The 20,032-nt window shown below is 43.9% G+C and overlaps 1 protein-coding gene across 11 annotated transcripts in view; it reads right to left on the bottom strand.

Moving 5' to 3' along the window:
* Zbtb20 (zinc finger and BTB domain containing 20) overlaps positions 1–20,032 on the bottom strand; it is a 795,981-nt gene that overhangs the window by 49,112 nt on the left and 726,837 nt on the right. For 8 of the 11 annotated variants that reach the window (XM_057764033.1, XM_057764031.1, XM_057764034.1 and 5 more), the window contains 2 exons: positions 19,606–19,657; positions 13,546–13,733 (listed from right to left, as the gene is read on the bottom strand). In XM_057764033.1, coding sequence (XP_057620016.1) covers positions 13,546–13,733; positions 19,606–19,625 — 208 coding nt within the window. In that variant the 5' untranslated portion in view covers positions 19,626–19,657. Of the gene's footprint in view, positions 1–13,545; positions 13,734–14,099; positions 14,263–19,605; positions 19,658–20,032 lie in introns of all 11 variants that reach the window. The other 3 variants (XM_057764040.1, XM_057764041.1, XM_057764039.1) reach the window with 2 other exon arrangements.

The raw sequence follows: 20,032 nt of genomic DNA, 5'->3' as shown, positions 1-20,032 counted from the left end.
GATTTCTGTATGTGGGGTTTCTGCTTGGACTAAGTAGTATTCAATACTGTGGGGGGTGGGGGTGGGGGCTGAAGATTGAAAGGTAATGCAATTACTTAGCACACAGAAGACACCAAGGCCAATCAATTCACAGCCGGACAAAAATAAATGCATGAATAAATAAATAAATCTTAACATATGAAGTTACAAAAGCTAGCAGAGGAATCTTTGAAATGGCTCAATGGACAAAGATACTTGCCACTCAGCCTAATGAGCTGAGTTCAATCCTGGACGCATATGTTAGAAGGAAAGAACTAATCAATTGTTTCCTGGCCTCGACACACATGCTGTGGCATATGTGTGTGCTTACACACAAGCATACACACACACACACACACACACACACACACACACACGCATGCAATTTTTCTTCTTTTTTTTTTAAAGCTTCCAGGGCATGAATGGTATGGCTGTAACCAACCTCTTTCTGATTGGATTTGAGACCTGTTCCACTGGCAGGAACTCAAGCCTTGTACAATAAACCTTGTCAAGAGCTTGTTGGTGGGAGATCACAGGTCCTAGAGAAGCCCACCACTATCACTCTGGTAAACGGACATGTGATCAAACCGCCTTTTAAGCTGTCCTGTTTATATACACAGATCAGGGCTGCTCTCAGCCTTCATCAGTGAGATTTGTTTTTGCACCAGACAGTGGTTAAGCAAACTCATAACTGGTTGAAACACTGAGAATAAGGGAAGGAAGAGTGCTCAGCCTTTACTGGGACATCTACCACTCCCTCCAAGACACAGGGAACATCGTGAAGGGGACAAGCCAGAGGGTAGGGAGGGCTGCTGCAAGAGGTGCCTAGAATGACAGGGCCATTGCATTTGTGATCCCAGGGCAGCTGTGGTTACCCACAGAAGTCCTGCACAAGACTGGACTCCTCAACCTTTCTTCATGGTAGGGGAGGGGTCCCATAATTCCCTGAGGAACTACTGACATTTAACGCTGACTGGGGAATGTGGTGTCACTTTCTTCAGTGGGTAGCCTATACTCCATGACATAATCTGTCACCAATGCTCATACAAGCAACCCTAACTAAATTCACTGAGTCTCTCTCTCACACACACTCACATTAAGGGAGGAGGTAAAATTGCTGGGTGAAATTGAAAGGTTTCAGTGGGAGAGGGAAGGGGATGAGAAGATAGTGTGTATATGTGTGAAAATAACTAAAATTCTTTATATATATGTAAGAAATTATCAAACATATATTTTAAAAATTGTTTCATGGTTATATATTATTATATTGTTAAAAATTAATTATATATTCTTAATAACAAAATTATATTATATATACATATATATGTACTGGTAATAATGTTATTTGGATAACAGGAATTGCAGGGTGCTCCTTCTGAATCTTCAAACACTCTCAATGAGGGTTTGGACCCCTGCTACCAAAAAATGTTGTCTTAAGCTTCCTTCTACTGTTAGATCGACTCCTTTCTTGGCTACAATGTTGAGAGTTCAGACTGCAACACTACTACTTTTTTTTCCCTTTTGGATGGGATGGTAGCTGTGAAAATCGTTATCTTTTGAGCTACACATATATTTTCTCTGTAAATATTGTACCATCTAATTTGCGTCTTTGGATTCCGCTGATTAGACATCAACATGTGATTTAAGGAATTCTGCGCACAAGATGCAGAAATCATGACTCAGGAAGTTAACGTCTTAAAGCTCTGACTTGGGATGTATACAGACTCGCACATAATCTGCTTTGGCTTTCAATCTGCAGCTATTACAGGAAGACTTGAAGATCAAGTTCCTCCATGTGTGTCCTTGCAATTTGCAATTCAACACCCAGCAGCAGAAACACTCAGGATGCAAGAGAAGCAAATGTCCAAAACCATCTCTACATACTACCCAAAAGTATGTGGATACCAGAGGACAGGAAGGGGACAAAGCCAACGAGCCTAAATGCATTTTCCTTTTAACTACTGGAAACTTCTTTAGAGATAAAGAAGGCAGGGCTGGAGAGATGGCTCAGTGGTTAAGAGCACTGGCTGCTCTTCCAGAGATCCTGAGTTCAATTCCCAGGAACCACATGGTGGCTCACAATCTCCTATAATGGAAGCTGGTGCCCTCTTCTGGCCTGTAGCCAGCAGAATACTGTATATGCATAATAAACAAATCTTAAAAAAAAGGAAGGAAGAAGAAAGAAAGAAAGAAAGAAAGAAAGAAAGAAAGAAAGACAGACAGAAAGAAAGAAAGAAAAAAAGAAAGGGATCTGGGCAGTGGTGGCACACACCTATAATCCCAGCACTTGGGAGGCGGGGCAGGCGGATGTCTGTGAGTTCAAGGCCAGCCTGGTGGAAGAAGAGTCCCAGGACAGACAGAACTGTTACAACACAGAGAAACCCTGTCTTGAAAAACAACAACAATGAAAAAAAAAAGCAAAACAACAACAACAAAATAAATAAAAGAAAAAGAAAAAAGAAAGAAAAATAAGGAAATGAAGAAAGTAGCCAGGTCAGGTGACAGAGAGTAATCCTCTACTCCCTCAAACACATTTCTTTTCTAACCGTACATGATTTTGAATGACCTCAAGATACTCTAAAGCTATTATGAAGACTGAAGACTGTCTTTCAAAGAGATACTTTTTTTTGGCTTATATTTCTCTTTGCAAAAGGCTCTCTGATGTAGAGGAACAATGGTCTGTCTGTTTCAAGGTCTGATTTCTGTTCTCTTCATGTATTTGGACTTGGAAAGCTTACACGGGGCATGTGCAAATCTGACATCTGGGAGAAAGTAAAGCGCTTTCCTTCTCCATCATTTGAAAACCTCCCACTGATGAGAATGCAGAGGTGCGTAAGGAACTCTTGAGAATGCTACCATCCAGCACTATTCCCACCCTTCCTCCCACCAAGGAGAAAGCGTCCACCAGATAATGTCCTTATCTATAAAGTGTGGTCTTTTATAACAATGCTATGACAATGTACTTGACACACTGGATGCTTACTAAATATCAGTCCTCTTTCATTTTTAGGAAAGTAAATCAACAATGTAGAAATTAAAAAAAAAAAAAGGCAAAGACTTCAGTGGAGAGGCTTCCTGGCCTGAATTCAGAGGGACCAGAAGAGGGGAATTGGCAGGCTTTCTTCTTCAGACTGAGGATGTAGAGTTCCAGTGGTTCTTAGGAAGTACGGGACTTGATACAACTGTCATCCTAATTTGAAACATCTAAACTGACATTAGCATGGTAGCACCTGTCTGTAATACTCACAATCCAGAGGAGGAGGCAGGAAGATTCCAAGTTCAACTCTAGCCTGGACTAAGAGACCCAAAATATAAAAATAATAGAAGATGAAGAAGAGGAGTAGCTATTAGTTGGTGGTCAAAACCACTGAGGATTGGCTTTTTATCTGGTGCTAATGCTGTTTTGGGAAGTTTTCAAATAGCACTCTATCTAATCTTTCTTGACAATAATTTATGGAATAGATACTATGGATACAAGGAAACAGAAGCAGAGGACAGTCATTGAAAGCATGTAAACTGCATTCACAAGCTAAAATTCATGTATAACTAGACCCTGAGAGTGAGAAAACATTTCCTCAACAACCCATCGTCAAAGCTGTAGCCCATGCACCAAGAAATTCTACAGCATAGAGTCTGTTATCACAGCTGTCCTGCCTCTTGGGCAGAGTGAAGGACCCTGAAAGTAATCAGAAGTCGTGCTGAATTTGGATCCATGTGGAACCTCTCCTCCTTGGATCTAGCTTCCTTTTGGAGGGCAGGTTCAAGGAGGGAGATGCTGACTGGCATCTGTTTTTTCCTTCTCACCTTCTGACCTGGGGTCGGAGCTTCAACTGTCCAGACAAACAGTGAATATGTGCATGCATCCTCTTCTCTAGGAGCTCATACACCTGAGAGAGGCTCACTCAGGTGAGCCTCTAAGCCAGTGAAGTCTAAGGCCTCAGGGTCAGAAGTTTGCTGTGGAGTGGGATGGAGCCAGAATTATCCTCTGCCTAAAGTCTGCTTGTATTACTCTCTACGAGGCAGGTCTGCTTGAGAGAACCTCTCAATATCTTTTAAAAAGATCATTTATTTATTTGGAGTGTGCCCTTGTGTGCATGCACTTACACGCATTTGGGAGCCAGTGAATGCTAACTAGGGTGATGGAGCCACTGGAGCTGAAGTTACAGGAGTTTTTGAGCTGCCCAGTGTGGGTGCTGGGAACAGAATTCTGGTCCTCTAAAAGAGCAGTAAGTGCTCTTACCTGATGAACCATCTCTCTGGCCCCATCTCTCAGTATCTTAAGGTAAGATTCTCAAGATGTCAGGCAGTCCCAAGGTCCTATTCAGGTTACGAGAACTAAAGGTCGCAGTAAGATGGGATGGGCTTGGTTTCTGGAGCTTCTCTCAAAACTGGCATCACACCCAGACCCTCAGAATCTGCTCAGGAAAAGGCAGGCATTCTTTTCTTTAAGGGTTTGCACTCAGAGTCTGCACATTGCTTTTTCATCGGACAGTTAGACTCAGCATCTCGGGTATGCTTGGGCTTCTCTGTTCCACTGTCTCTTTTCCATATAATTCCTGGCCATGGTATGAAGAGAATAGAGACAGCAAATGATTAGATGGCAAAGTTCATCTGGTGATCACTTCTTGAAATTCCTAATTGGTGTTCTACCAGGTGTCCTTAAAATTTCTGTATGCCTTGACTTCTGATCCTGATATAAAGGTGAAGACAGGAATAATGTTGAGATGGCTCGGGCAAGGTAAGTAAGAGGATGCTTTCAGGACTGGGGAAGACAGGAAAACCTTCATATGGCCAATTTACTATCAAGTTTAAAGTCATTCTGCCTTGAGAAATTGTGTAGAATGTTCAAGATACTTCCTTGTACTTGTTCAAATAATTTCCAGTGATGATAAAAATACTTTTCATTTAGTTTTGCAGGTAACTTAATAACAAAGTAATATTTGATTACACTGGTTCCAGATCACCATCTTGAAGTAGAAGCAATGTCAGAAACTCTCTGTCCAGATGGCAATGGCTTTTGAAATGTGTTTAGCTATTAGTAAAGTAAATACTTTAAGTAGTCAGGTTTAAATCTCATTGGTCTGAAAAATAAAGCTGAGGTTGCCTCCTGATGTTTGATACAGAGGGGTGTTTGCTGTTCCAAGTAACTGCACAGCTATTTGTATGGGTTCTCTCAGCCAAGGAAGATGGAAGGGGTACTCTAAAGGATTGTTTCAAATAGCATTGTTAGAAAATTTACATACTCCAAGTATCTGATGCTCGTCCTCAGGTGACGTGGGTGTCAGTGAAGCTCTCCTAGGAGACATCCAACCACGCTTATAAAACATTCGCTCTCTTTAAAACAAAGGAAAAGAGAGTGGCAGGTGAAGAACCAGTGCAATGGTGACATCCATGCCTGATCCTCTGTGCCTTCAGTTCCTGTCACAGCCTTCCTATCAGCACTGTCCTGTGGGAGAGCCCAACTCTCTCTCACTGTACCTACTAAAGGAGTCTTTCTTCATAGCCCCTCACTGCCCCACCTCCTACTCCCACCTCTGGCTCCTAAGAGCTTGGGAGTCTGGCATCTTAAAAATACTCATGATCCCATCTTTGAGTTACTTGCCATTCTTTAAATCATTAAATTTCTTTTAAAAGTTGTTAGCAAATGTTGTTTCATCATTTATCTTGCTTGTCCCTGAATACCTCTGGATCATAAGGGGTGTGTGTGTTTGGGAGACAGAGAGACACCTGATTCTGCTCTCAGGACAGCCATTCTGAGGTGACCTTTGCCCAGTTCCCTGCCTTCCTGCTATCTGTGGCTGACCCATCCCCTCCCCAGGATCCCTCACTCTCCTGGTCTGGTCTTCTCCTATCTCTCAGATCTTTTCTTCTGTTTTGTTTTCCTCCTTTGAAGATTCTTTGTTCTCTTCTTATCACTCAATGTAAACATTCCTCAGGTTCTATTCCCTCCCCCTTTTTCTTTCAACAAAGTCTTCTTTGAAGTTTCCTGTATTTATGGTATAAATTATGGCCTCTTGGCCAAAGGGTTTCCTACCCCTAATTTCAAATATTTCTGTGTAATCTGGGACCCCATTTGTAACTCACTATCCTGCTGCCAGTGGGGATACCTCCTGTTCCATGCTTTATGCTGCACGAAATAAACTCTATTCTCCAAACCTTCTGCTCCCTTGCTGGGGCTTAAACCCAGTGCCCTGGGCATGCCGTGCAAACTTCCACCATTGAGCTCTATGTTAAACCCAGTGCCCTGGGCATGCCGTGCAAACTTCCACCATTGAGCTGTATTTTAAATCCAGTGCCCTGGGCATGCCGTGCAAACTTCCACCATTGAGCTGTATCTTTAGCCATGTTTCTCTTCTGTGGTTTTGCTTGCTTGCCCGTTTGTTTGGGTTCTCTTTTGTTTTTTAAGAAAGAAACTTGATAAGATGACCAGACTGACCTTAAACTCACTTTGCTCCCCAGGCAGATCTTGAACTTGTGATCTTCCTGCAGTAGCCTCCTGAGTGGTTAAGACTGGAGTAGACCTGTTCCACTAGGCCCAGATCTCTAAACCTCCTGTTTTTGGTATCTTGGTGGTGTTACCTATGATAATTTCCCTTCTCAATTTAGTAGTGGTAGTCTTCCAGAGTTTTCACCCCATCTTAGCCTGACATTTGGCTTCCTGGGGCCTCCATTTGCTCCTCCTCCTCTTATCCCTAGCTCCCTTCAGGTTACCAATAGCGTGAACTACTGACAATGTCTCTTGAGCGTTCTCCTTTCTCCAGTTGGCCTCTCTCATCCCTGTATGCCCCACATACCTGCTGCTAAGTTAGGCCTTCCCTAAGCAGAGTTTTGACGGTGAAAAGTTTCTTTAAAACCTTTCCTGAGGATTTTAAAGTTTTGAACTAGAGTGCAAACTCGTCATACTTTACCTGAATGCCTCACATTCAATGAAATTTTATTCACCTTTCAAAAGAGGTCAGTTGGAATCTCTTCAATAAACTTAACTAGATGTTAATGGGTTATAGTGTATTACATAACCACTCTGAATTCTAAGATAATGGTGTTTTGAAGACATGAATTCTAAGACTGTTGATGGCAGACCTTTGGGTACCCATAAAATGCAGTAAAGTACAGGGACACACGCACTCTACACGCAAAAGTTGAGCAAGTGAATGGTTGTCGAGGGTCACAGTGCCGGGGATGCATTTTCAACCACCCCGTAGGGCAGTCCTTTCTGAGAGAATCTGCTCCTTTTCACACAAATCTCAGTCTCCAAGCACTGGACCCCAGCTGGCAAACAGCATCCTGGAGAGCGCCAGGCCCGAGTCCCTCTGCCTTGCACACATCATGACTGACTGACTGGCAAACAGTCCTGAGTCTGCTGTTCACAGTGAGCTCTCCAAGAGGCAGGCACACTGACTCAGAACCAGTGCTATATTCAGTGAGAGAAAGACAAGAGCCTACAAAGATGTGTTAGAAAGCAAAAGTATGACCCTAAGCACAATAAATACAAACAATAGACAATCAGAGCAATAACAAACAAACAAACAAACAAACAACTGGCCTTCTAATGGGTAAGTGCTGCACTCAGCATTAAAATCTCGGAATAGGAGGGTATAAAAGGTAACAAAAACAACCCCAAAATCATCATAACTCAGAGGTAGGGAAGTGACTTTTTAAAAGGGAAAGACTCTTTTAAAGAAATAAAATCCACATGTACTTGGTTAATAGAAGGGCAAAAAATTAGTTTACACTGTTAGGAAGGAAAGGAAGATATACACTAGGTTCCTTTTGGAACTTGGAAGAGAAGGGAACTCGGGCATTCGGGAGGCAGCCGCAGCGCCTACTTCCATTACCGGTGCTCTCTTTACTACTTAATTGATACATAATTTATTAGGAAATTAATTAGCCAAGCCATAGGATGGTAACTATCTGTGCTTGTTATTCTCCTCTCCCCAGTTGGGCTGCATTTCTCCTGCAGATTAGTGTGACCCCAAAATGTTTTCAGGATTGTCCAACTTGTCCTAAATTCCATAAATATCTCTGTCAGAGGGTGCTGTTTTTTTTTTTTTTTTTTTTTTTTTTTTTTTTTTTTGCCATGTCTCTATTACGGTTCTTCACAGATGGACCATTTTTGTCCTTCCAAAGTCTAAGAATAACTCATTCAGTTATCAAGACATACCAAAATCCAGTTCAGCTGCCCCCGTGGGATTCCAGTTAGTTTAGACACATCTGCTGAGATATACGCATCAGAATCCAAATGAAGTCTTTGTTTGATTATACATTTCGAACATTTATAGAGGTTTTCTGGGGCCAAAATGGTTTTCTTTTTTTTGGCGCCCCAGAGATCTTCAGTTACAAACACTGCCTTCTGAGCACCTCCAACAGAAACCCAATCTTTCCATGTGAACAGGTGCCTCAGGAAGGTTTTGGAAGGTTTTACACTGAATCAGCTTTCCGATTGGAAACTTTCTGAACACGCAGTCAAATTTGCCAGAGAGACCTTCAAACTTGCTTGAGCAGTTTTCACTCATACAGACATGCATTCACACTTAGAGACAGCCCAAGTACAGAAAATCAGAGCCCTGAAAAACTGAAGTTTCTTTCTTAAAGGTTAAATACCATATGCAACCAAACTGAGCAAAAAAGGAATGCATGACAGGAAAGAATGAGCAAGTAGCAGGAGGATCCTCAATGAGCATATCCCCCCCCCCCCAGGCTGGGCTGGGGTTTAGGCCACACACCTTTTCAGAACAATTTTCATGTCTCCTAATTTCCATTACACAACCAAGCACTTGCAAAGACCATGCCACCGTGGCACATTGCTAATGATCCCTTTTACTCACAATCCCGTTCAGTTATTTTGAGACATGCCCTTCTCTATCACAAATGGGTCAACCAGATTAATATGCAGAGGAAGAAAACACTATTCTCTAAATGAGAGGTTCTTTTATAAAGCCCACCTTTTACCTGAATTCCCTACAACTCCCCACCCCCACTAGTCTGAAAATACACTCTGGTCATTAGAAAATAAAATAACTTTAAATTCTGAAGCCTAAGGAGTTAGGAAAGTCACTCCTCCACTGGGCAAGCCTGGAATTCATGAGGGAAAATCTGCTTTCAAGTTGTTCTTACGTCCCAGGACCAGATGCTCCAAGGTGGCCAGAAACCTTTGTCTACACCCACTTAGCAGATTTCTGGCTCTTTATCAGGGACTCAGAGGTTTATTTGCAGAAATGAATCATTTCCTTCAAAGTCTCCCTTACCCTATTTACATGCTTGCATATTCCTTCCATTTTGTTTTCCCCCTACAGCGTTTCTAAGGAATTAATTATCTAGAAGAACAGGAACATACAGTAAGTACATCTGAGATCCAGGATGGGACACAGTATGTCATCTATTAGGCCTGGCTAAGACCAGCAGCTGATGCTAAATGGGAAGGAACATGCACCAAATGTTTTTTAATCACAAAGTTAGTAATTAATTGCTCTTTAAAATACATTTTATGCTTCTTTCTGTCTGTGTACATGAAATGCACATTTATTACATGCCAAAAATTACAACATTATGGTTTAAATGTGACTGGCACGGAAGTCCGGAAACCAGAGTTAATGTCCCCACAGCAACTTTAATCCTGCCTGTGTGCACATGGAGAGCATGTCTTCCGTTACAGGATAATGCACAGAGATGGTTTGGGGAGGGGAGCTAAAGATTCACATCCTCTCCTGGAGTTCCAGTGAGCCACAAAGGGTGAAGGCTGCTTCTTTCCACAGACATGGCTAAAAACAATGTTCTCTGCCGGTGTTGTGTAACCACGCAATGAAAGAGTCTGCTGTGATGCTGCACTCGGCACTCAAGGGGACAGTTTCTGTTGCTGTGGGAACCTGAACTTTGCATTTCCTGACTTGGGGGTAATTAAAATGTCAGCCTTAATATGGCATTAATGGAGTTTGCCATAAAAATCCTCTTTGTTTTGTTCTCTCAGAAATTGCTTAAAAGTTCAAAATGATCCAAGTGTACTAAAAATTTAATCACAGGGCCTTGCATGAGTGAAGGGAAGAGTTGAAAGAGAGAAGGCCAGGGAAGATGGCAGGCAGGAGACAGGAAAAGAAGAACCCACAGTCTCCTCGACAGCAGGCAGCCCCAGCAGCACCATGCTACCTACACAGCTAAACTTAAACCCACCCACGCAACAGTTTGGTAATGTGTAAAGGTTAAATTAAAAATAAATAAAAACTGTTAATGCATAAATGCATCTTGGCAAGGACACAAGAACTAGACAGTCTGATGAGTCCAGCACAGAAACACTGAAGGTGAGTGACCATGGATGTCGGTTTCCGACGAGAGGAACTAGTGCAGACCTCCAGCAGAAGCGGGGAGCGTCACCAAAGGGAGAAGTGCTTCTCCCTTCCATGTGAGGGAGCCTGGTCTGGGGTGGGGAAACAAGATGGAAGAGATATGCAAGGAAAAATTCTGGTTGCTTCTATCTCACAAGTACGATGTGATGGGCTACAGCTTGACAGTTGTCAGGACAGGACACCGTTTTGTCCTGTTGAAGTACACAGCCTGTTTGGTGGGCTAACTGCTCTATCAAACACCGAGGGCTCTTGCACCCTTTCTCTTCCCAAATTCAGCTTAATGTCTTCTATTATCGTCATCTGAAGCTGTTCATCATTATGCTTTCAGAAATGGTGTAGAGGTGACAAGCTCCATGGAAATGGTAGAATATTGCTGAGAGGAAATTGCTTTGGGGAGTGCACTGCCAAACAGCATGCATTTCTGTGGCAAGATAACAACAGCATCTCGCTGAAGCAAAGCTTATCCAACTATGCGACTTCTGCTTTTGGACAGCACTAGGATCTTTGGCCAAGGCGGAAGTGCCACGGCACAGCAGGTTACATAGCCAACTGATCAGTTAAGGTGCTGGAATGGTCATCTCTCCATGGGTATATGCAAAAGCACTGTGGCTCGTCACCTTTCCTAGTTACAGCAGAGCTGACTTCTCTTCTGCAGGGATGATTTATCTCCTGTGTTTTTATAACCACATCACCATTATGAGTAGCCACACACTTCCAAGATGCCGGTTCATAGCTAGGAATACTATCTTTGCGCTTTGAGCAGAGAGTTCTGGACAATCAGAATGAGAGCAAACTGGTAAACACTTGTCAGCACCCACGTGAGCACACTGCAGCAAATCCTGCCTCAGTGAGGTGTCAGTTCTCTCAGTTCTGTCATCCGTAAATTGGGAAGAATCATGCTGACGGACAGGAAGCCATGACTAAGAATAATTTTGCTAAGCACACAACAAAATAAAAAGGTGCTATGAAAACTCAAGCACTTGTGAAAGCCTGGAACACCACAGACTGGTAGAATGTTCCTGAAGTTAAAGAGACTAACAAGTCAAGGACACTATTTTTAAATGCCCCAAATCTGTTCATTCTAAATAGGAACTGAATATTTTACCTTAAAGAAATTAGGCTTTTAAATTAATCTATGGCAAGAATGACATTTGAAAGTAAAAAAATAAAAAAATAAATCCTCTTGAATGCAAGAAGAGCATCCAAAAAATGTAACAGCTTAAAATAAACTCCTTTCCTGTCTTCTCTCAGGCAGTCTCCAAATGGACAGATTTCTGTGACTCTTTCCTGAAAACAATCTTCCTTTAAGTGGGGCTCAGATCAGGACAAACTACAATCTACATACGTTTACAGAGAAGTAGAATCCCTGTCAACAACAGCTCGGTGTGGAGAAGACTTTCACATCTTAATGGCAAAATCAAAGTGACTTTTGAGACAGCAGAGATTAACTTTCTCCTCCCATTCCGGTCTCCTTCCAACTGCATTCACACACCGACTGAGCTCCGCCTTGTGGAAGTGGACAGAGTGGACCTTCCTGCTGTTCCTTCCACATATGCCAGGCTCATAGGGCAAGCGAGGCCTGGCCAGAGGATGCTTACTACAGTGTGAGGAGCACGGTGGCTTTCATTTGACTGTGACGGATTTCTGGGCTAGGGCCATCCCATGCAATCTTCCCCATAGGTATGGCGGGAAGCCAGGTGATGAAGGTGCACACTGAGACTCCAGCCTTTCACCAGAGGGAAAAGCCACCTTCCTGGTGGGCAGGGGCAGTGGACACATGTCTGTGGGGGCACTGTGCCATGCTATTTTCAAGTTCTTCCTGTAATTACTATTAGGCTGGAGACTTCCAGGCAAGAAAGCTGTGGACGTGACTATAATGATGGTCCCCGGGATAAAGTCCCTGCTTCCGCCCTCTACTCGAAACAGAAGCTACAAGTTTGGCTGCACAGATCACATGGCACTGAGTGACTCAGATCTCACTTTCTTTCCATTTTCTAGTGACAGCTGGAGTGTGGCTGAAGCCCAACCCCTGCCCCAGCTCACATCTCTTGTCTAGAGGCTATGATGGCAAAGTGAGTGGGGGAGGGAATCGCCCAGATTCACCCGTTGTCCTCCTTGCAGAATTTTACATTTATTTTGTGAGAGAAATAACAGCAAAAGATTTCCTAATGGAGATTTTTTTTTTTAAATTTGTCTTGGAGGAACAGGATAAATGGAGCCCTTTTGGGAAATAAAGCTTTCCTGGTATATTTAACTCACTCTATTATGCCAGCTCTCTGCCTGTTACCAGACACCCTGTGGAGAGATCAGTTCAGAAGACTTGTTGGGCATCTTGAAGCTAAAAGGAATACTTTTTCGGTTTGGTATTGTCAACACATGTGTTCCTCTCTCAAGTACTGGGTTACACTCGAGAAACGAAAAACAGCCTTCTAATGTGATTTATCAACTTTCTTAAAATAGAATTTAAGAAGTGACTTCTAGATTAGTGAGAAGATGGCAAAAATAAACACCAAAGAAGTGATTTCAATAGTGACGATTCTCATTAAGTGCCCATTTCCAAATTTAGCCCGTAGGCAGTTTTTTTTAATTAAAAAATATTTTTAACCTGTGTTCTTATTGGCTATGAGAAGTCTGGGTGGCTTTTGGATTCTTGGAAGCCATTCTCTTTTCTTCTGTAAATGTATGCTATCCTTTAACCACTTCAAAATAAATTAAAAACTGGAAAGACCGAAATTCAGCCAAGCTACATGAGACTCCAATAACTAATGCAAATCTGACTCGGGTTATGTAATTTGGAAATGGTTGTTTCCTTGTGTCTCACTGGCCTTCTGAGGTCCATATTTGGTTGTTCCATTTAGTAATGGTAGAAGTGCTGTTACTGAGAGCAAGAAAAATCAGTAAGCCGCAATACAACTTCTTTTTGTGACTTTCTCGTGAAAGAGAATGTGACCCATGTAACTAATCAGCACTTCGAGGACAAATGCCTGGTCACCTGGCTTTAAAAGAAACTCTGGCTTTGAGAATATATAGATGCTGGCTGGATCAAAATGGCGGCATGTTACTCTTGGCTACTCTGGAAGACCAAATGGAAACAGCTTGCTCTGAATACAAAACAGCCAGAACCCCGGGGCGGGGGAGAAGACCCATGCCAGGCACTGGGGAGACACGGTCACCTCACTGGCATACTCACAGTCAGACGACCCGGTGTGAGCGTGAGAGTTTGTCAGTGAATGTGTTGAGTGGATGAGGGCTGGGTCTGGAGACAAAACAGCTTCAAAGTTCAGGCAGGGAAGGCCCGGCTTGGCGCTGGATCCACCCGGCTGAGTAATCTCATTCTCCTCAGATGCCTTCTGGTTTTCAGCTGTCTTGGGTTTCTTCCTGAGAATAAACAAAGGGCCCTTTGAAGGAACTGACTGCATATTTGGGAAAAGGCATTTTTAGAATCTGTTAAAGATAACTTGAGTTTTTTTTTCTGAAGGGGGATGGGAGGGAGTCCAGTATGTCCCTTGTTTTAAAACAAGCTGATTCTTGTTTTTTTCCCTCCAGTAATGGCCTAACTGGGAACACATGAAAGCATATGGGCCAAGCAAACAGCACCACATTTGGACTCTGTTGGCTGTATAAAAAGACCCTGTCCCAGAACTTTAGACAGCTTGAGCTACGTATGGCTGACATTATCCAAGAAAGCATCCTGTCCCCCTTAGAGCTTTAACATGGTCTGGAAAAAATGCTGTGGAGGTTTACCGTTCTAGCATTTGTCGGGAAGCTTAGAGACAGGCCCGTGGAGTAATGGGAAGAGCAATGGACTGGGAGTCAGGAGACTTGAGCTATGGTACTAGCTGTGCCTGCAACTTGCTGTGTGGCTTTGGGCACCTCACTCCACCTCTCTGGGCGTCAGTTTCCTCATCTGCAAAATAAAGGGCTTAGATTAGAGGGCCCTACAAGATTCCTTCTAGCTTCAAGTCTGTTCTTGGAGCACATTGTGGAGTATCCCACTTTCCTGTTCCTATTAGTTTTATTTTAAGTCAATTCATAATTCAAATCAGAACCTCGACCTGCAGGCTGTACAGATGAGAGGGGTGGTGTAGAAAGTGAAGAGTGGTTAGGAAGAGCTCAGGTTCCTGCAGCTAAGCGGGGGAGGAGCACACACATACTCTCCACCCCCCTCTTTATTCATCCAGGCTTTAAGCTGCTCTTTGTTCTTAGGTTTAGTCCAGGCTCCCGGCGTTCAGGAGTGCCAGTGGCATTTGCCTTGTGAGAAAGAGATTGCTGCTGGGCAGGAGAAAGGTGGTGGTGGTATTCAGTGTCAGGAGTAGAAAGTGAAACAGTTCAGCTATCAGTCAGTTCAGGGCTCCTCTCCCCGTGGCAATGCCAGCGATAGTAACTAGCAAATCAACATCTAGAGCAGATGGACCCCAGACCCCAGGAAAAAAGGGATTAGGAGTTCCTCCTTGAACAGGTCCCCAGTTTCTGTGGCTTTGTGTCTTTTTCTATCACTATGTAACCAGAGAGTATGTTTTTTTTTTCTTTTTGGATAGATTATGTGTGGGACATAATTTGTTGTAAGTCGCTATGTTTCCATGTTCTCCTTGTTTCTATGAGCATGGCATTGGACTTGTATACAGAATATTTCGTATTGAAATGTGTTGTACTGGGTAGTCAAATCTGCCCTCGCAGAATATGGTGTTATGATTAGTATGCTGTGTTTTTAGTCCAACAGGTTGTGAAATCAAATCTGTTTCTTCAGAGGGCATGAGGCAGAAATAGCATGGTAAAGATTAGAATTGGGGAAAGGGGGCTTTCTGATACATTTTTCAAAGTGGAGAAAGCCAACATATAAAAAAACAAGTCTCATTGCTGAAGGGGCAACTCTGGGACTAACCCTTGAATCCCATGCCTACCTGGGGACCCCCAAGAATCTGCTACTCTGGTTTATCAGATTAAGAAAGCATCCAAGATCAAAGTCTCCAAAGTCCCCCTCCCCCCTTGTTTCCCCTGGGAGAGCCAGTGCTTCTGCTGAGGTGTCTATTTCCTGCAGTGTGGTCTGCTGTAGAAGCCCCAGGTGCAGCGTTCACCTTCCTCGGCCTCAGCTTACCCTGCAGTCCTCTCAAGTCTGTTCCCTGTCCAGGATGCTGGTGTCCACTATCTTGCTCACCACCCCTTAACCTCCTTGTCCTGCTGCGTTCCAATCAGTAAATCCTTCAGGAAGTGATAGCCTGGCATTCAAGGTCAATTCCTTCTCTGCCCTACATTGTTTCACGGGTCCCATACATTGGCCACCTTGGAGTTTGTTTAGCATTCCCAGAGCTCTGGGATGTATTTTCTGGGCTCTTCCACTTTACTCATCACTGTTCTTGCTTTGATCAGTCTTTTCTCCTCTCTGCCTGATGAAAAGAGACGTACCCTCCACACTTATTAAATGCCAGCTTCATGATATGCTGCTGTGTGTCCCCTCTTTCAGCAAGGATGACTCTTCTCTGTGTCATCCTGGAATCTCTCAGTTCTTTCAGGACTCGTGTTTCCTCACTGGCCCTCACCTTGTTAGCCCAATGCTATTACTTCTAGGAGAGAATAAGCTCTCTGTGGGAAGGTGAAGACTTTAGTTACTGATATATTCCTGCTCTTCATCCTTTCTGCTCCTCTCGCCTCATTCATTCACTCGTTCACACATTCACTTTACAAATACCATGTGGCTGCGACGTGTTACACAAGTTATGGGCCGAGCAGTGTGGGTCCTGTCCTCCCAGAGTTTGCCCTTTCTTTAGTCTATACTGTGAACCAGGGCAAGTTATACACAGCAGCCAGTCAATAGCTGTTTGGTGATGGAATTAAAAAGAGCTGAAATTCAAGTACACTTGGAGACTAGTCCCAGTCTGAATCTCAATTAAGTTTCCTAGTTTTTATGCAGCAGTGGAATCAACCTGGATTGGTTGCTTTTTCATTGATTACATGAAGAGTATTTAATAAGAGTGGCTGGTCCTTGTAATTCACCTAAATATAGGGACAAAACACCAATGACCATTATCATGTAGCAGAAAAGAAAATGACCTCTGGTGCTTACAGACAAGGCCTGAGCTGGTTTCAGACATGAGGTTCGGAGAATTAAGGGTACTCTTTTCCAAGCCCCAGTGCTGCCAAACCACCCAATGACTCTAAATTAACCCTGGAGAAATTGCACTGCTTACGTCCTTGCTTCTTGTCTTGAACTGGATTTTGATACCTGCCTGATATCTGTGCCTCACTTTAGGTCTACGATCACCTTGGGCGTCTGTCCATGGCACAGGGGCATTGTAGCCTCCTCTGCAAGAAGGACACCTTCAAGACCAACCTTCCCGGCTCCTTCCCTCATTTGTTTAGTGTCACTATAGTTATCCTTTTACCATGGCTGTTTCCAGTCACAGACAAGAGCACGGCACACTGACCATCGAACATTTCCTCTACCGCCCTAACCTCTTTCACAATTCTTTGGAAAGACTCCTTTTTCTGAAGCCAAGAAACAGCAACACATAACACCAATCTGTCTGACACACACAGGTGCTGTTCTATGACCCATTTTTTTCAGTTTGTGGTTTATTAAGGAGGAAAGAGCAAGCTCTCTTGTAATTAACTGAAAATGCCTTCTCTGGTTGCATAAAAAGGATTGTATAAACATGGCACATCTGAGGATGTGTCTGTACAAGCCTTTGTAGCTTGTACTATCCCCTGGAACCTGTAGAGGGCAGCAGCACACTGGCTGACTCCAGGCAGCATTTCAGAGAACAAACTCCTACCAGAACCTTCCTCCTGGTCACCATGCCAAAGGTTGGTTTGCCAAGCTCTCAGTCTCTTTCAAGTTTGTTCTCTCCCCCGCCTGCTGTGCGCCTCTCTCTCTCTCTCTCTCTCTCTCTCTCTCTCTCTCTCTCTCTCTCTCTCTCTCTCTCTCTCTCCCTCCCTGTTAAAATTATACACTGTTATGAGGTGGCCCCTCATCCGGAAAATGAAAACTTCAACGAAAAAGTCAGACAGGCCAACAACAACAAAGAAAACCCGGGGGAAAGGGGAAGGGGGCTGTGACTGAGACTTCAGAACAAGAAAGGGGCAGATGTTTCGTAAATATATGCAAAGCAAAACTGGGTGTCCCCAGAACACTTCCACAAAAAAACAGGCCAATCACTGTGCGTTTCCTCCTGCCACACTGGTGGAGCTCTGCATTCAAAAAAAAAAAAGAAACAAAAAGAAAAAAAAGTGTGGCCGCAGGCACCCGCCTTTCAACGGTCAGTGCTGACATTCTGACTGAACATGTCCCAATTGTCCAAAGAGAACAAAAACATTTTCATCTCCCCACTGCGAACATTTCTGTTATGAGAAAAAGGCTGCTTCAAGAAATAGGAAGGCGTTTTAAGGTGAAGGGCAGTTGAGCTAGCCAGCAGAACCTTCTGTGTTTTAACTCTCCCTGTGCTGGTCCTGACAGAAAGTTTCGGGCTGAAAGATAGCAGCGAGCAAGGCTGTGGAGGATGCTGGCTCTTGCCTAACTAGACCATATTGTTTGTGCAAAGAAATATGCATTAAAACATATGGACGCGCTGCTAGGTATTAAGCATGTTAAATGCATGGAAATTAGGCGGAATGGTGCTGTTGGATGTATATAGTTCACACTCCTTCACACATACTGCATACATACAGAGATGGCAATGCTTTTGCAACATACGGAAAAATAAATATTTTATCTGCGTGAGCTCTTATCAGTCTCCAGGGTCTGTGGAGAGGCAAGTGCTTCCTCTCTCTCTCTCTCTCTCTCTCTCTCTCTCTCTTTCTCTCTCCCAATTCTCTCCCTTCAGTGGGCTCACACCCTCTCCTGCACATGAACAGCTTCCCACTTAGCAGGCTGTGTGGCTAGGAAAGCGTTACTCAGAACCTCCCTTTCATAAATAATCACTCAGTCATTTAGATCAGCCTTTCTGAAGTGGCAACTATTTCCCTCCTCTGTTTCACACTGTAGTGTCTGGGGAGGGTGGGGTGGAAGTAAAGGACTGCTACCACCTGGGGAGGGGGTTTAGGAAAACTAAGCTCCACCAGCTAGCAGCCACTTGCCCAAGGCAGGTTAGTCTGCATCTCGGAGTCTCCATCTTCCCCATCCATAAAATGGGAACAGCGATACCTTCCAGCTGTGGGCTGTAGCTATGAATAAAAGAGAAGAGCCAGGTTGTGTTTAGCACAGTGCTGGCCCAGGAGCAAGAAGTCTATGAGAGAGCTTTTTGGAAAATAGTAGTTCTGTGGTGTTCAGTTAGCTGTGGAAGTAGGGCGTGCCCCCTGCAGTCATCTTTTGAATATCTCAGTCAGGGGCAAGGGCAAAAGGATTGTTGTTGTAGTGAGCAAACTCTTCTTTCCACCCTGGCCACACTGCCCGCCCCCCACCTCGCTTCTGTTCACACATGCCTCTCATTGCTGTGGCTGTACTGAGGGCTTCTTGGAGCTGAGGGTCAAGCAAGCTGCACTTGGCCTGCAGTGGCCCATCGGCCTGAACACTATAGGCTATTCATGAAACCAACCTACAGGACTCTTGCTTATCATGCCTTCCTACAATTTATCCTTTCACAACTTGGCCCAGTATTCTCACATTAATTTAAAATGTTTTCATGATTAAAGCATTTTATTATCTCAATCTCTTCTCCCCCTTCTTCTTGGCAGGGCTAATTTACAATATTTTTCAGTGTCTTTCCTCACTGCAGTCGGGATCCTGGCAGGAAATAAATGGTACATGTAAAGCCCCCCCCCTTTTTTTTCTTGAGACACAGTTTCATTGTGCATCTCTGACTATCCTGGAATTAGCTCTGTAACTGGCCTCAGACTCATAGAGATCCTTCTGCCTCTGCCTCCTAGGTGCTGTGGTTAAAGATGTGTGTCACTACTGCCCAGCTATAGGTAAAGCTTCTAACTGAAGGGAGTCTGCTGAAGGAGCTGCGTCCCAAGGTGTGGATGAGACCAAGGGTCACTCTCAAGCGATGGAGAAGCACCAGAGATCAGTAGCAATGGAGAGCTGTTGACCTCATCTTTACCGCAGTGGAACTGGAAGGCGAGAACGGGCACATTTCTGCACTGAGTCAGGATGGCACTAGGGTGGGTGCTCACACTCTTATAGAAGTCTTCTTTAGGCCTGATTTTCAGGGAAGTTAGAGAACAGGTGAGCCTGGGTACTGGAGTCCTGAGAAGCCTCTGGGTCATGCGCGAGGACAGGGACTGGGAGGTGGGGTGGCAAGATTCATTTGCATACCTATTGTTTCCCCTTTGCATTTCTTTCACACTTTTCCTCTCAATTATACTTTCTGGAAGGAAAAAGGAAAATAAAATCAAATCAGTCCTTGGTTAGCTTCTATGTACCTATTTTGTCTGTTTGTCATTTATAGAGCAGGGAAACTGAATGTAAGCTCACAAGTAGGGATTTGTTTGTGTTCCTTGCTATATCTCAGTGCCCAGAATAGTGTCTGGCACCCACTGAAGGCTCAGCAAGTTTTAGTGGAGTAGACATACTCATCTCTGCCGTGCCAGACCTCTATACACATCCTCTCACTTTGTGATCACGCAGCAAGGAGAAGTCGGCAGGCTTGAGCATGTGTGCAGGTGATGTGAGAAAACCCAGCACTCGCCTCAACCATCACCTCTCAAACTTTGGGAACAGGTGCAGAGCCCTGGCAGCTCTC

This window comes from Chionomys nivalis, chromosome 3, assembly GCF_950005125.1.
Source record: "Chionomys nivalis chromosome 3, mChiNiv1.1, whole genome shotgun sequence".
Classification (NCBI taxonomy): Eukaryota; Metazoa; Chordata; class Mammalia; order Rodentia; family Cricetidae; genus Chionomys; species Chionomys nivalis.
Note: the sequence above shows the minus strand (reverse complement) of the source record. Positions and strands in the feature narration are given on the sequence as shown.